Source organism: Odocoileus virginianus, chromosome 1, assembly GCF_023699985.2.
Source record: "Odocoileus virginianus isolate 20LAN1187 ecotype Illinois chromosome 1, Ovbor_1.2, whole genome shotgun sequence".
In the NCBI taxonomy this organism is placed as follows: domain Eukaryota; kingdom Metazoa; phylum Chordata; class Mammalia; order Artiodactyla; family Cervidae; genus Odocoileus; species Odocoileus virginianus.
The window spans coordinates 70,936,139-70,949,683 of record NC_069674.1 but is presented as its reverse complement, the minus strand read 5'-3'; the positions used below and the strand labels follow the sequence as shown (position 1 = coordinate 70,949,683).

General features: G+C 38.7%; 1 protein-coding gene across 1 annotated transcript in view; it reads right to left on the bottom strand.

Annotated features, from left to right (window-relative positions):
* The window catches only part of FBXL13 (F-box and leucine rich repeat protein 13), a 220,506-nt gene that overhangs the window by 143,033 nt on the left and 63,928 nt on the right, over positions 1 to 13,545 (bottom strand). The window contains exon 8 of the mRNA XM_070469733.1: positions 5,652 to 5,747. Coding sequence (XP_070325834.1) covers positions 5,652 to 5,747 — 96 coding nt within the window. The remainder of the gene's footprint in view (positions 1 to 5,651; positions 5,748 to 13,545) is intronic.

Below are 13,545 nucleotides of genomic sequence, written 5' to 3'. Positions count from 1 at the left end.
TGTGATCTATTCTGGAGAAGGTTCCGTGTGCACTTGAGAAAAAGGTGAAGTTGATTGTTTTGGGGTGAAACGTCCTATAGATGTCAATTAGGTCTAGCTGGTCCATTGTGTCCTTTAAAGTTTGTGTTTCCTTGTTCTTTTTCTGTTTAGTTGATCTATCCATAGTTGTGAGTGGGGTATTAAAGTCTCCTACTATTATTGTGTTACTATTAATTTCCTCTTTCATACTCGTTAGCGTTTGCCTTACATATTGCGGTGCTCCTATGTTGGGTGCATATATATTTATAATTGTTATATCTTCTTCTTGGATTGATCCTTTGATCATTATGTAGTGTCCATCTTTGTCTCTTTTCACAGACTTAATTTGAAAGTCTATTTTATCTGATATGAGTATTGCGACTCCTGCTTTCTTTTGGTCTCCGTTTGCGTGGAATATTTTTTTCCAGCCCTTCACTTTTAGTCTGTATGTGTCCCTTGCTTTGAGGTGGGTCTCTTGTAGACAGCATATATAGGGGTCTTGCTTTTGTATCCATTCAGCCAGCCTTTGTCTTTTGGTTGGGGCATTCAACCCATTTACATTTAAGGTAATTACTGACAGGTATGGTCCTGTTGCCATTTATTTTGTTGTTTGGGGTTCACATTTATACCACCTTTCTGTGTTTCCTGTCTAGAGAAGATCCTTTAGTATTTGTTGAAGAGCTGGTTTGGTGGTGCTGAGTTCTCTCAGCTTTTGCTTGCCTGTAAAGCTTTTGAGTTCTCCTTCATATCTGAATGAGATTCTTGCTGGGTAGAGTAATCTAGGTTGTAGGTTATTCTCTTTCATTACTCTAAGTATGTCCTGCCATTCCCTTCTGGCCTGAAGGGTTTCTATTGATAGATCAGGTGTTGTCCTTATGGGAATCCCTTTGTGTGTTATTTGTTGTTTCTCCCTTGCTGCTTTTAATATTTGTTCTTTGGGTTTGATCTTTGTTAATTTGATTAATATGTGTCTTGGGGTGTTTCGCCTTGGGTTTATTCTGTTTGGGACTCTCTGGGTTTCTTGGACTTGGGTGGCTATTTCCTTCCCCATTTTAGGGAAGTTTTCAGCTATTATCTCCTCGAGTATCTTCTCATGGCCTTTCTTTTTGTCTTCTTCTTCTGGGACTCCTATGATTCGAATGTTGGGGCGTTTCACATTGTCCCAGAGGTCCCTGAGGTTGTCCTCATTTCTTTTGATTCTTTTTCTTTTTTCCTCTCTGCTTCATTTATTTCCACCATTTTATCTTCTAACTCACTTATCCTATCTTCTGTCTCTGTTATTCTACTCATGGTTCCCTCCACAGTGTTTTTGATCTCATTTATTTCATTATTAATTTTTAATTGACTTTTTTTTATTTCTTCTAGGTCCTTGTTAAACATTTCTTGCATCTTCTCAATCTTTGTCTCCAGGCTATTTATTTGTAACTCCATTTTGTTTTCCAGATTTTGGATCATTTTTATTATCATTATTCTAAATTCTTTTTCAGGTAGATTCCCTATTTCCTCCTCTTTTGTTTGACTTTAGGCTTTTTTCATGTTCCTTTAGCTGTTGGGTATTTCTCTGCCTTTTCATCTTGTTTAGATTGCTGTGTCTGGAGTGGGCTTTCTGTATTCTTGTGGTCTGAGGTTCCTTTTTATTGTGGAGGTTTCACCCAGTGGGTGTGGTTGGACGATTGGTTTGTCAAGGTTTCCTGGTTAGGGAAGCTTGTGTCAGCATTCTGGCGCGTGGAATTGGATTTCTTCTCTCTGGAGTGCAATGGAGTGTCCAGTAATGAGTTTTGCGATGGGTCTGTGTGTTAGGTGTGACTTTGGAGAGCCTGTATGTTGACACTCAGGTCTATGTTCCTGCATTGCTAAAGAATTTGCGTGGTATGTCTTGTACTGGAGCTTATTGGCTCTTGGGTGGTGATTGGTTTTGGTGTAGGTATGGAAGCTTTTGGATGGTCTCTTATTCCTTAATGTTCCGTGTAGTCAGGAGTTTTCTGGTTTTCTCAGGATTTGGGCTTAAGTCTCCTGCCTCTGGATTTCAGTTTTATTCTTCCAATAGTCTCAAGACTTCTCCAACTATACAGCACTGATAATAAAACTTCTAGGTTAATGGTGAAAAGATTCTCCACCGTGAGAGACAACCAGAGAGGTTCACAGAGTTACATGAAGAATAGGAGAGGGAGGAAGGAGATAGAGGAGAGCAGGAGGAGAAAAGGGGGACTCAAGAGGAGAGAGACAGATCTACGCAGTTATCTGTTCCCAAAGTGTTCTCCGTAGCCCAGACACCCACAAAGATTCACAGAGTTGGATTGGGAAGAGAAGGGGAAAGGAGGAAATAGAGGTGTTCTGAGGTAGAAAACAGAGAGTCAAAAGTGGGAGAGTAATCACCACACTCCTGAATAGAAATGGGAACTGAATATTGGATTCTTAAATGACCAAAATTTATATCACATACTACTGAAAAACAAAGATTAAAAATCTAGTGTAGAGGTTAGACTCTTTGAAATACAATATTTAAAAACAAAAACACAAAAAAAAATTAGAAATGTATATGAAGTTCGGTTTAAAAATAGGGTTTCTCTCTCTTTTTTTTTTTTTGGCAAGGTTATAGTGAAATGAAAATGAAAATTAAGGAATAATAGAGGAGTATTAGAGGACTTTAAAAGGAAATAGGAGAGAAAAACAAGAAAAAGAAAAAAAAATTTTTTTCCCTAATTAAAAAAATCGTAAAAAATATATGAAAATGAAAGTTGAGGCGTAATGGGGGAGTAATAGGGAATTTTAAAAGAAAATAAAAGAGAAAAAATAAAAAAATTTTAAAAAAGGAAAGAAAAAAAAATTTTTTTTTTTAATTAAAAAAATATATGTACATATATATCTAGGAATTTCTCTGGAGTTGTTGCGGTCAGCGTAGGTTCAGTTCAATTTCAGATAGCTCCTCTTTCCAGCTTACACTTCTCGATATCTGTAGGCCCCTTCCGGTGTAGTCGGTGTTACCTTCAGGGATTTTAATCTGTTGCACCGGGTCCTTTCTGAAGCGGTTCCCTTTGTTTATTTGGCTTCTGTTTGCCGTCTCTTTGGTGTCTAATTTCCGCCCTGACACAGGCTGGCGGAGGTGATCTCTTATTTAGGTTCTCTAGTTCAGTTCAGTCCTGCTACGGGGAGGGCAGGGCGCTGCAGACAGATACCGCTCTGTGTGGATAGCGCTCACCGTGTTCCAGTCACACTGGGTTTGCCCCGCTCACGGGTGTCAGTGCTTTCCCCGTCTACACTGCTCAGGCTCCCGGCTGCTCTATATGGAGCGGGCCCTGCGTTGAGTGCGGTTCCAGTTTTCAGGTACTCCACAAAAGCGCAGATTCGGTTGCGCCTGCGTTTTGTGCCTTCCCTGGCCTGAGCGGTTCAGGCAGCCAGAGGCTTGGGCGTACTCTCCCCGGGTGCAGCACGCCTTTTCCCTCCACGTCTAGCGGCCCAGGCAGCCAGAGGCTTGAGCGCGATCTCCCCGGGTATGGTGCGCTTTTTCCCTCCACGGCCCCAGCACGCACCGCCAGTTGGGTCTCAGGAAGTCTTTAGATAGGAACCGGGGGCCTGTTTGCAGTGTGGGAGGGGGTGGCTTCTCAGGGGCTGAGTTTGCCCTTTTCCCCTCCCCCCTGCCTCCTACCTCCAGCGGGGAGGGGCCGGCTCTTCTCTGGAGTTTCTCAGTCCCTTTGTTTTGCGAACCGCCGGCAGTGTGTTCAGGCCGGTTAATTTTGACCCTTGCTATCCCACAGTTTAAAAAAGCTCCCTCCAATTGCTCTCAGGGTCTTTGGGCCGGTCCTTACCCTAAGCAATGCCGCCCGCTCCTCTCCGTTCCGCCCCCGCTTGTTGCTGGCGGGTACGGGTGTCTGGGGTACTTTTCTGCTGGGAGTTGCTTTTAGGCAGGTAATCTGTGGGCCTTGTTCAATTTTTCCTCCCAGTTAGATTGCCGAAAACTTCCCCCAGTCCCGCCAGTTCAAGGGTTTCCTGGTGATTGGAAACTTCCTCTATTAAGACTCCCTTCCCGGGACAGGATGGGTCTCCGTCCATAGCTCTTTTGACTCCCTTTTTATCTTTTATATTTTGTCCTACCTCCCTTCGAAGACAATGGGCTGCTTTTCTGGGCGCCTGATGTCCTCTGCTAGTGATCAGAAGTTGTTTTGTGAAATTTGCTCAGGGGTCAAATGTTCTTACGATGAATTTGTAGGGGTGAAAGTGGTCTCCCCGTCCTATTCCTCCACCATCTTGGCTCCTCTTGAGATTTATTATTTTAAATCAGTGGTTCTTAGTGTGGTCCAGAGACAAGCAGCCTCAGCATCACCCAGGAACTCACTGGAAATGCAAATTCTCAAGCCCTTCCTCAAAAGTACTGAGTCAGAAACTCTGGAGGTGGCAACCAGCAATCTAACAATCCCTTCCAATGATTCTGATGCATTCTCAAGTTTAAGAATCCCTGCCTTAAACTAAAAATTACGTCTAAGACAAAAATACTAAATTTAGTAGCTAAGAGGTGTTAATTAAGATGAGCACATTTTTAAAAATTATCATTGCTACATAAGGTAAGAGTATAACACTATAGTCAAGAATGGAATGGTACTCTGCTGGGATGTAAAGATGCTGAGTTGATTATGGAGCTAGATTCCTTGTACCTTGCCAACTCCTGTTGGGTTCTTTGTCAAAGTTTCTGCAGTATGACCCCAATCACCTATTCATAGGTCAGTCTGAGCACATGATATCATTAGTCCTCTAATCAATAGCAATTAAGGAGGAGTGGTAAAGTCAGCTATTGACTGGACATAGGCAACAAGGAAAATGTTGCCACTCCAACATTTGTTGATGGCATAAATGATCAGTTATTAAGATTAAAGCAGTCATCCAAGAAAAAGAAAAGAAAGGTCATCAAGGACAATACATGCTTATTTTTATCATTGGCTAAGACCTACCACTCAGTGTTTCTTTGGAATGAAAAATAAAGCATGTTCTGTTTTATGCGAATAGTATAAATATAGTGCAATGACAAGAATAATACAAGAGACATGAGCCTGGGAGTCCACATTAGAATATGCCTGAGTGTGTATATGTGGATGTGCATGCAAACACACCAAGAATTATCAAACAAGCTTTGTTTACATGTTGTCTATTTTAGCCTGATTTCAAGCTCAGTAGTTTTTTTCTTCTTCTCTTTTACTCCATATTTTGTGCTGCTTTGTTGTGTTTTCTTGAACTAAGAACAGTAGCTAATATTTATTGAGTGCTGCCCACATGTCAGATTCTACAGTAAGCACCTTTCTTGCGTTTTGCTTGGTTTATCTCTGGAGCTCCTTGAGTAAGGCAATGTTAAGCCTAACTCAGACATAATAGAGCTTTATTTAAATCCAAAAAATAATATTCAATTTATTTCTACTATTTAAATTAGAAAATACTTCTATCAAATCTCTTCAAATAACATTTTTTATCTTTTCCTTCAGGCTGTGCCTGGACAAAAGTTAAACAAGCGTACCTCCTTTTTGTGATCCCATGTTGTGGAGCAGGGAAGAAGGTAGTCCCCATTACTGCTATAAGGTGGCCTTAGAGCAGTCTCTTCTCCTTTAAGAACTAGAATAAAGACATTGCTTCAGGTAGTGTCTACTTACACCATTCCACAATGAGCCCATTTGTGTCATCAACAACCAGGAGCGATTAACTTGACCACATATTATCACATCTCTTAAACTGAGGTAGGAGAAAATCTAAACACAAAGAAAAATAATACACAATTTTGAAAAACGTGAATTTTTATCTAACTCTTCCATTTTCCATTTGTGTGAGTGTGTGTGTGTTAATAAGGGTAATGCAGTCCATATATTGTCGTAGCAGGGGTTTATGTGCTTGCATTTTATCTAAAGATAGAAATTTCATCTAGATTTCTAGAACTTATTTGATGATGCCTTTGATATAGTGTGACCAAACTGATAGTTGCAGAAGGATGGTAAAGAAGATAGGTAGATTTATTTTGTTTTCTGAATGAAAGTAGCATTGTGCTAGAAAGTGAATGATTTCCCTAAATGAAGGCATTCAATAATCATTTGATGAAATGAACTGGGTTCTTTTTAAAGTTACAGGATTCCTGGGAATATACTTAAAATGTATGTTGTAGTGAGTTGATATATGTATACATTATGAAAGGATTCCTCCATCTAGTTAAACACATCCAACACTCACATATTTATCTTTATTTTAATTAATTCATTTTTATGAGAACATTTAAGTTCTATTCTGTTAGCAGATTTCAATTTTACAACATAGTGTTATCAACCATAGTCACCATGTATCACTTTAGATTCTCAGACCTTATTCATATTATAGCTAAATGTTTATACCCTTTTTCTAAACTATGAGTTACATAGCAGAAGAAACCCAGCTGATGCAAGAAATAGCAAACTGGATCATGTAAGATAAAATTACACAGGGTAAGGTACAGAGGTAGAAAGAGATGGAAAATAGGAAGGAAGTTAAGAGCACATTATATAACATGAAAAGGTAATAGATAACATTATACAACATTCTATATATGCCCTTATAGAATTTCCAGAAGAAAGGAAGAGAACAAATGGAAATCAAAGCAAAACTCAAAAATATTACAAATAAAAATGCTTTAGAATGATGAAAAGCAACAATTATCAGATTTAAGAAGCACAAGGAAATCCCAAACAGGATACTTATCCCATGGCTTTGTAGTGAAATTACAAAAGGCCATAAGCAAAGGAAAACCTTAAGTGGAACCAGAGACAGATTATCTACAAAAGAATGTCACTTAGCAGTCTCAGAAAGCAAAAGTCAACAGAAAATACTTATCAATCTCAGGTACCACATGTAAGTAAATTACAACTCAAGGATGAGTATTAAGTAGACACTCTATGACGAAGATTTAGAGAGTTTGCCTTCAATGGACCCATCACAAAAGAACTTATAAATGATGTTTATGTAAGAAGAAAGGAGTGAGATGAAATAGTAATGAGGGGCAAAGAAACTAATAAGCATAGGAGTAAACCCAATAACCTTATGAAAGCATACAATGATGATGACTAATGTGAGGGGTACAAAAAGCAAGGGACAAAACCACTAGAAAATACTAATATTCTAAGACTGGGGAGAGTAATCAGAGTTAAAATGTTCTAAATTCTGGTAATTATTCAGGAAGAAAGTTTAGATATTCATTTACTTTAAGCTTTATTAAGGTAAATGTACATGTTAAAAATATTTAAGTGAAACCATTGAAATAGAAGAATAGAATGGATATCTTCTAAAATATAAAAATGGGGGAAGGGAATAGCTTTTTAAATTCAACAAATAAAGTCAGGAAAGGACAAAGCAAGGAAGCACATAAAAAAACAAATAGTATAAAATGAAATGAAAAACTGAATCTAAGTATATCTAGTAATAATAAATTTAACAAAATTCACCAGTGGGAAGACAAAGATTACCCCTAATAATGTTTTTGCTTTTAAGTTTTACCTCCTGATATTAATATAGCTATCAAAAGTCTCCTTTCAGTTGTGTTCATCTTGTTCAGCATTGTACTTTAGGTGGATTTTTAAAGTTTATCTGATAAAGAAGGTCACTACATTATAATTAAAGAAGGTAATTCTAACAGTCTACTAAGGATATAAAACAATTCTAAATGTGTAAGCATCTGAAAACATAGCCACAAGGATACAAGGAGAAATTGACAAATCCACAATCATGATGAAAGGTTATATCAGAACTCTCAATTGTTGATAAATCATTCTGAGGAAATAATCTTTCCTGGATTCCTCAGTGCTCCTGCAAAAAACTCTAGTTTCCGGAGACACAGAAATCTGTATGACATAAAGGTAATGTTTTATCTGTACTTCCTCTATAAACACTTTACTTTCCTGTGAACTATAGAGATTAGATCTGTAGCTATCTGTCTAGTTAATTCTCTGATCCAAAAGGATGATAAAAGTTTTCTTTTCTCCCCAAGAATGTCAAATGGGTATAATTCAGCCTACTTTCCTAGGTCAAGCTCCCAAGATGTCAGGAAGATCCTTACTAATTTAAATTCAAAGAGATATGGGTCCCAGGACCTTGGCAACATCTCTATGTCATAAAAATCAGCGATACTTATTCTTATCTGGCCCTTGGAGAGATGTCTTTAAGCCCTGCCTCCCTGATAGGTCACTTGGTAAAGAATCCACCTGCAATGCAAGAGACCCCAGTTCAATCCCTGGGTCAGGAAGATCTGCTGGAGAAGGGATAGGCTACCCACTATCGTATTCCTGGACTTCCCTTGTGGCTCAACTGGTAAAGAACCACCTGCAATGTGGGAGACCTGAGTTGGGGTTGGAAAGATCCCCTGCAGAAGGGAAAGGCTACCCACTCCAGTATTCTGGCCTGGAGAATTCCATGGACTGTATAGTCCACGGGGTTACAAAGAGTCTGACACAACTGAACAACTTTCATTAACTAACTCCCTCTTTTATTTACAAGGACCTTGTTACTACATTGGATCCACCCAGATAAGCAAGGATAATCTCACCATCTCAAGATCTTTAACTTACTCACACCTCCTAAGACTCTTGCCTTGTATTCACAGGTTCTGAGGCTTTGGTGGGGTATGGGGGTGGGGTGGGGGAGCAATTATTATTCTGCCTATCATACTATGTAAGGAAATGAAGGTGAAAGTGAATTTCCCCCAGGAACAAGACAAGGGTGCCCACTCTCACCACTACTATTCAACATAGTTTTGGAAGTTTTAGTCACAGCAATCATAGAAGAAAAAGAAAGAAAAGGAATCTAGATTGGAAAAGAAGTAAAACTCTCTCTGTTTGCAGATGACATGATCCTCTACATAGAAAACCCTAAGGACACCACCAGAAAATTACTAGAGCTAATTAATATAGTAAGGTGGCAGGATATAACATTGATACACAGAAATCCCTTGCATTCCTATACACTAACAATGAGAAAACAGAGAAATTAAGGAAACAATCCCATTCACCATTGTGACAAGAAGAATAAAATACTTAGGAATAAATTTACCTAAAAAAAAAAAACAAAAGACCTGTATGTAGAAGACTATAAAACACTGATGAAAGAAATCAAAGATTACAAAAATAGATGGAGAAATATACCGTGTTCATGGATCAGAAGAATCAATATAGTGAAAATGAGTATACTACCCAAAGCAATCTATAGATACAATGAAATCCCTATCAAGCTACCAATGGTATTTTTCACAGAAATAGAACAAATAAGTTCACAATTTGTATAGAAATGCAAAAAACCTTGAATAGCCAAAGCAGTCTTGAGAAAGAAGAATGGAACTGGAGGTATCAACCTGCCTGACTTCCGACTATACTACAAAGCTACAGTCATCAAGACAATATGGTACTGGCACAAAGACAGAAATCTAGGTCAATGAAACAGAATAGAAAGACCAGAGATAAATCCACACACCTATAGACACCTTATCTTTGACAAAGGTGGCAAAAATAAACAATGGAGAAAAGACACTCTCTTTAACAAGTGATGCTGGGAAAACTGGTCAGCCACTTGCAAAAGAATGCAGCTAAAACACTTTCTAACACCATACACAAAAATAAAATGGATTAAAGATCTAAATGTAAGACCAGAAACTATAAAACTCTTAGAGGAAAACATAGGCAGAACTCTCTCTGACATAAATCACATCAAGATCCTCTATGACACACCTCCCAGAGTAATGGAAATTAAATAAAAAATAAACAAATGAGACCTAATTAAACTTAAAAGCTTTTGCACAACGAAAGAAACTATAAGCAAGGTGAAAAGACAGCCTTCAGAATGTGAGAAAATAATAGCAAACAAAGCAACTGACAAAGAATTAATCTTAAAAGTATACAAGCAGCTCCTGCAGCTCAATACCAGAAAAATAAACAATCCAATCAAAAAATGGGCCAAAGAACTACACAGACATTTCTCCAAAGAAGACTTACAGATAGCTAACAAGCACATGAAAAGATGCTCAACATCACTCATTATCAGAGAAATACAAATCAAAACCACAATGAGGTACCATCTCACACCAGTCAGAATGGCTGCTATCAAAATGTCTACAAACAATAATTGCTGGAGAGGGTGCAGAGAAAAGGGAACCCTCTTACACTATTGGTGGGAATGCAATCTAGTACAGCCACTATGGAGAACAGTGTGGGGATTCCTTAAAAAACTGGAAATAGAACTGCCATACAACCTAGCAATCCCACTGCTGGGCATGCACACCAAGGAAACCAGAATTGAAAGAGACACATGTACCACAATGTTCATCACAGCACTGTTTACAATAGCTAGAACATGGAAGCAACCTAGATGTCCATTGGCAGATGAATGGATAAGAAAGTTGTACATATACACAGTGGAATATTACTCAGCTATTAAAAATGCATTAGAATCAGGTGAGGTGGATGAAACTGGAGCCTGTAGAGTGAAGTAAGTCAGAAAGAAAAACAGTATACAGTATATCAATGCATATATATGAAATTTAGAGAGATGGTAATGATGACCCTATATATGAGACAGCAAAAGAGACAAAGATATAAAAAACAGACTTTGGACTCTGTGAGAGACGGCAAGTGTGAGATGATTTGAGAGAACAGTATTGAAATATGTATGTTACCATATGTGAAATAGATGACCAACCCAAGTTCGATGCATGAAGCAGGGCACTCAAAGCTGGTGCCCTGGACAATCCAGAGGGATGGAATGAGGAGGGATGAGGGAGGATGGAGGGAGGTTCCAGACTGGGGGACACGTGTATACCCATGACTGATTCATGTCAATATATGGCAAAAACCGCCACAATATTGTGAAGTAATTAGCCTCCAATTAAAATAAATTAATTTTTTTAAAAAGAAGAGGGAAAAAAAAAGAAAGTGAAAGTCGCTCAGTCATGTCTGACTCTTTACAACCCCATGGACTATACAGTCCATAGAATTCTCCAGGCCAGAATACTGGAGTGGGTAGCCTTTTCCTTCTACAGGGTATCTTCCCAATCCAGGGATCAAACTCAGGTCTCCCACACTGCAGGCAGCTTCTTTACCAGCTGAGCCACCAGGGAAGCCCAAGAATACTGGAGTGGGCAGCCTATCCCTCCTCCAGTGGATCTTCCTGACCTAGGAATTTAACCAGGGTCTCCTGCATTGCAGATAGATTCTTTACCAACTGAGCTATCAGGGAAGGATATGTAAGGAAATGATCAACACTAAATTTAAGAAGCCGGTTACATCTGTGGGAGGGAAAAAATATCCAGTCAGAGAGGCTTTAATTGTATTTGTTAAATCTTATTTCTTAAGCTGAGTGGTGATTACATTCATTATATATTTTTGTGCATGCCTAAAATATTTTATTTTAAAAACCTCATTTTGACAAAAATATCTAGGAATTAATGTAACTAAGGTGAAAGACTAGTACACTGCAAGCAACAAAGCATTATTGAAAGACATTTAAGACCTAAATTAATGGAAAAATATCCCATGTTAATAGATTGGAGGACATAATAACAATAAAAGAAATTTAACCAGAATTTGAAATCTGCCTATGAATAAACACACACACACACACACACACACACACACACACGAACAAACCCTGCAGATTCAAAGAGTATTCTATCAAATATACAAGGAATTGATAATACTAACAAGAAAAGTACTTAAGATAGCAGTACTACCCAAAGTGCTCTACAAATTCAATACAGTCTCTATCAAAATGTCAATGGTCCTAGCAGGCAAGAATATACAGTGGGGTAAAAACAGCCTCTTCAGTAAATGGTGCTGGGAAAACTAGACAGCTACCTCTAAAAGAATTAAATTAGAACACTTTCATACACAAAGATAAATCCAAAATGGATGAAAGACCTAAATGTAATACCAGAAACTATAAAACTCTTAGAGGAAAACATAGGCAGAACACTTGATGACATAAATCAAAGCAAGATCCTGTATGTCCCACCTCCTAGAGTAATGGAAATAAAAACAAAAGTAAACAAGTGGGACCTGATTAAACTTAAAAGCTTTTGCACAGCAAAGGAAACTATAAGCAAGGTGAAACGACAACCCTCAGAATGGGAGAACATAACAGCAAATGAAACAACTGACCAAGGATTAGTTTCCAAAATATACAAGCAGCTCATACAACTCAATGCCAGAAAAACAAATAACCCAATCAAAAAGTGGGGGGGAAACCTAAACAGACATTTCTGCAAAGAAGACATACAGATGGCTAACAAACACATGAAAAGATGCTCAACATCGCTCATTATTAGAGAAATGCAAATCAAAACTACAATGAGCTATCACCTCACACTGGTCAGAATGGCCATCATCAAAAAGTCTACAAACACTAAATGCTGGAGAGGGTGTGGGTGTGTGCTGTTAGTGGGAATGTAAATTGATACAGCCACCATGGAAGACGGTATGCAGATTCCTTTAAAATCTAGGAATAAAACCGCCATATGACCCAGCAATCCCACTCCTAGGCATATACCCTGAGGAAACCAAAATTGAAAGAGACACATGTATCCCATTGTTCATTGCAGCACTATTTACAATAGCTAGAATGTGGAAGCAGCCTAGATGTCCACTGACAGATAGATGGGTAAAGAAAGTTGTGATACATATACACAATGGAATATTATTCAGTCATAAAAAAGAACGCATTTGAGTCAGTTCTAATGAGGTGGATGAACCTAGAACCTATTACACAGAGTGAAATGAGTCAGGAACAGAAAGATAAATACTGTATTCTAATGTATATATACGGAATCAAAATGCTGTTATGTATACACTGGCCAAGTCATTCTGCAAGGACTACATGTTCAAGTTGCTTGGTAAAGCTGAAGAAGGATGACTATCAGGTTGAGATATATGTATTTCTCGAGGCTTATACAAATAAAAAAATAAATAAAAAGCAGGAATGAGAAAAAGGTGCCTGTGAAAGGCATTGGAGCGTTGGACCTTCAGTGGGAGAGGAGGGCACCCCAAGTGAGACAGGGGTGAGGGGTCGGGACTGGAAGAGGAGGGCATGGTGTGGGAGGTGAGGCACCAGCAGTGTGAGGCTGGCCCAGCACAGGGCTTAGAGCCCAAGTGCACAGGAAAGGGGTCTAGTCAAGGAGTGGGACTCTAGGGGAAGAAAGTCAGATGGTCATACTGAAGGGCAGGGTGGAGATGGACCTTAGTGATGTGAGAATCACATCCATTCATGAGATGAAGGACTGGCCTGTGTGGAGTATCAGAACCAGAGGAGTGTAAGGAGGGTGGTGCTTGCACAGGAAACATGGCTATGACAATTAGAGATTGGTACATATGGGGAAGAGGTGGATAAACCAAGTAAGTTAAAAGCCTAGGAAGTTGGGATCCAGGTTTCTCCCTCTAGGAGAAGGTATAGTTGTGAGTGTGGAAAGGAAGAAAACTAGAATGAACTCTCTGCTGTTAGATTGGAATTGAGTATTAATGGGAAATCATGGTTTTCAGTACACAAGAAGATAAA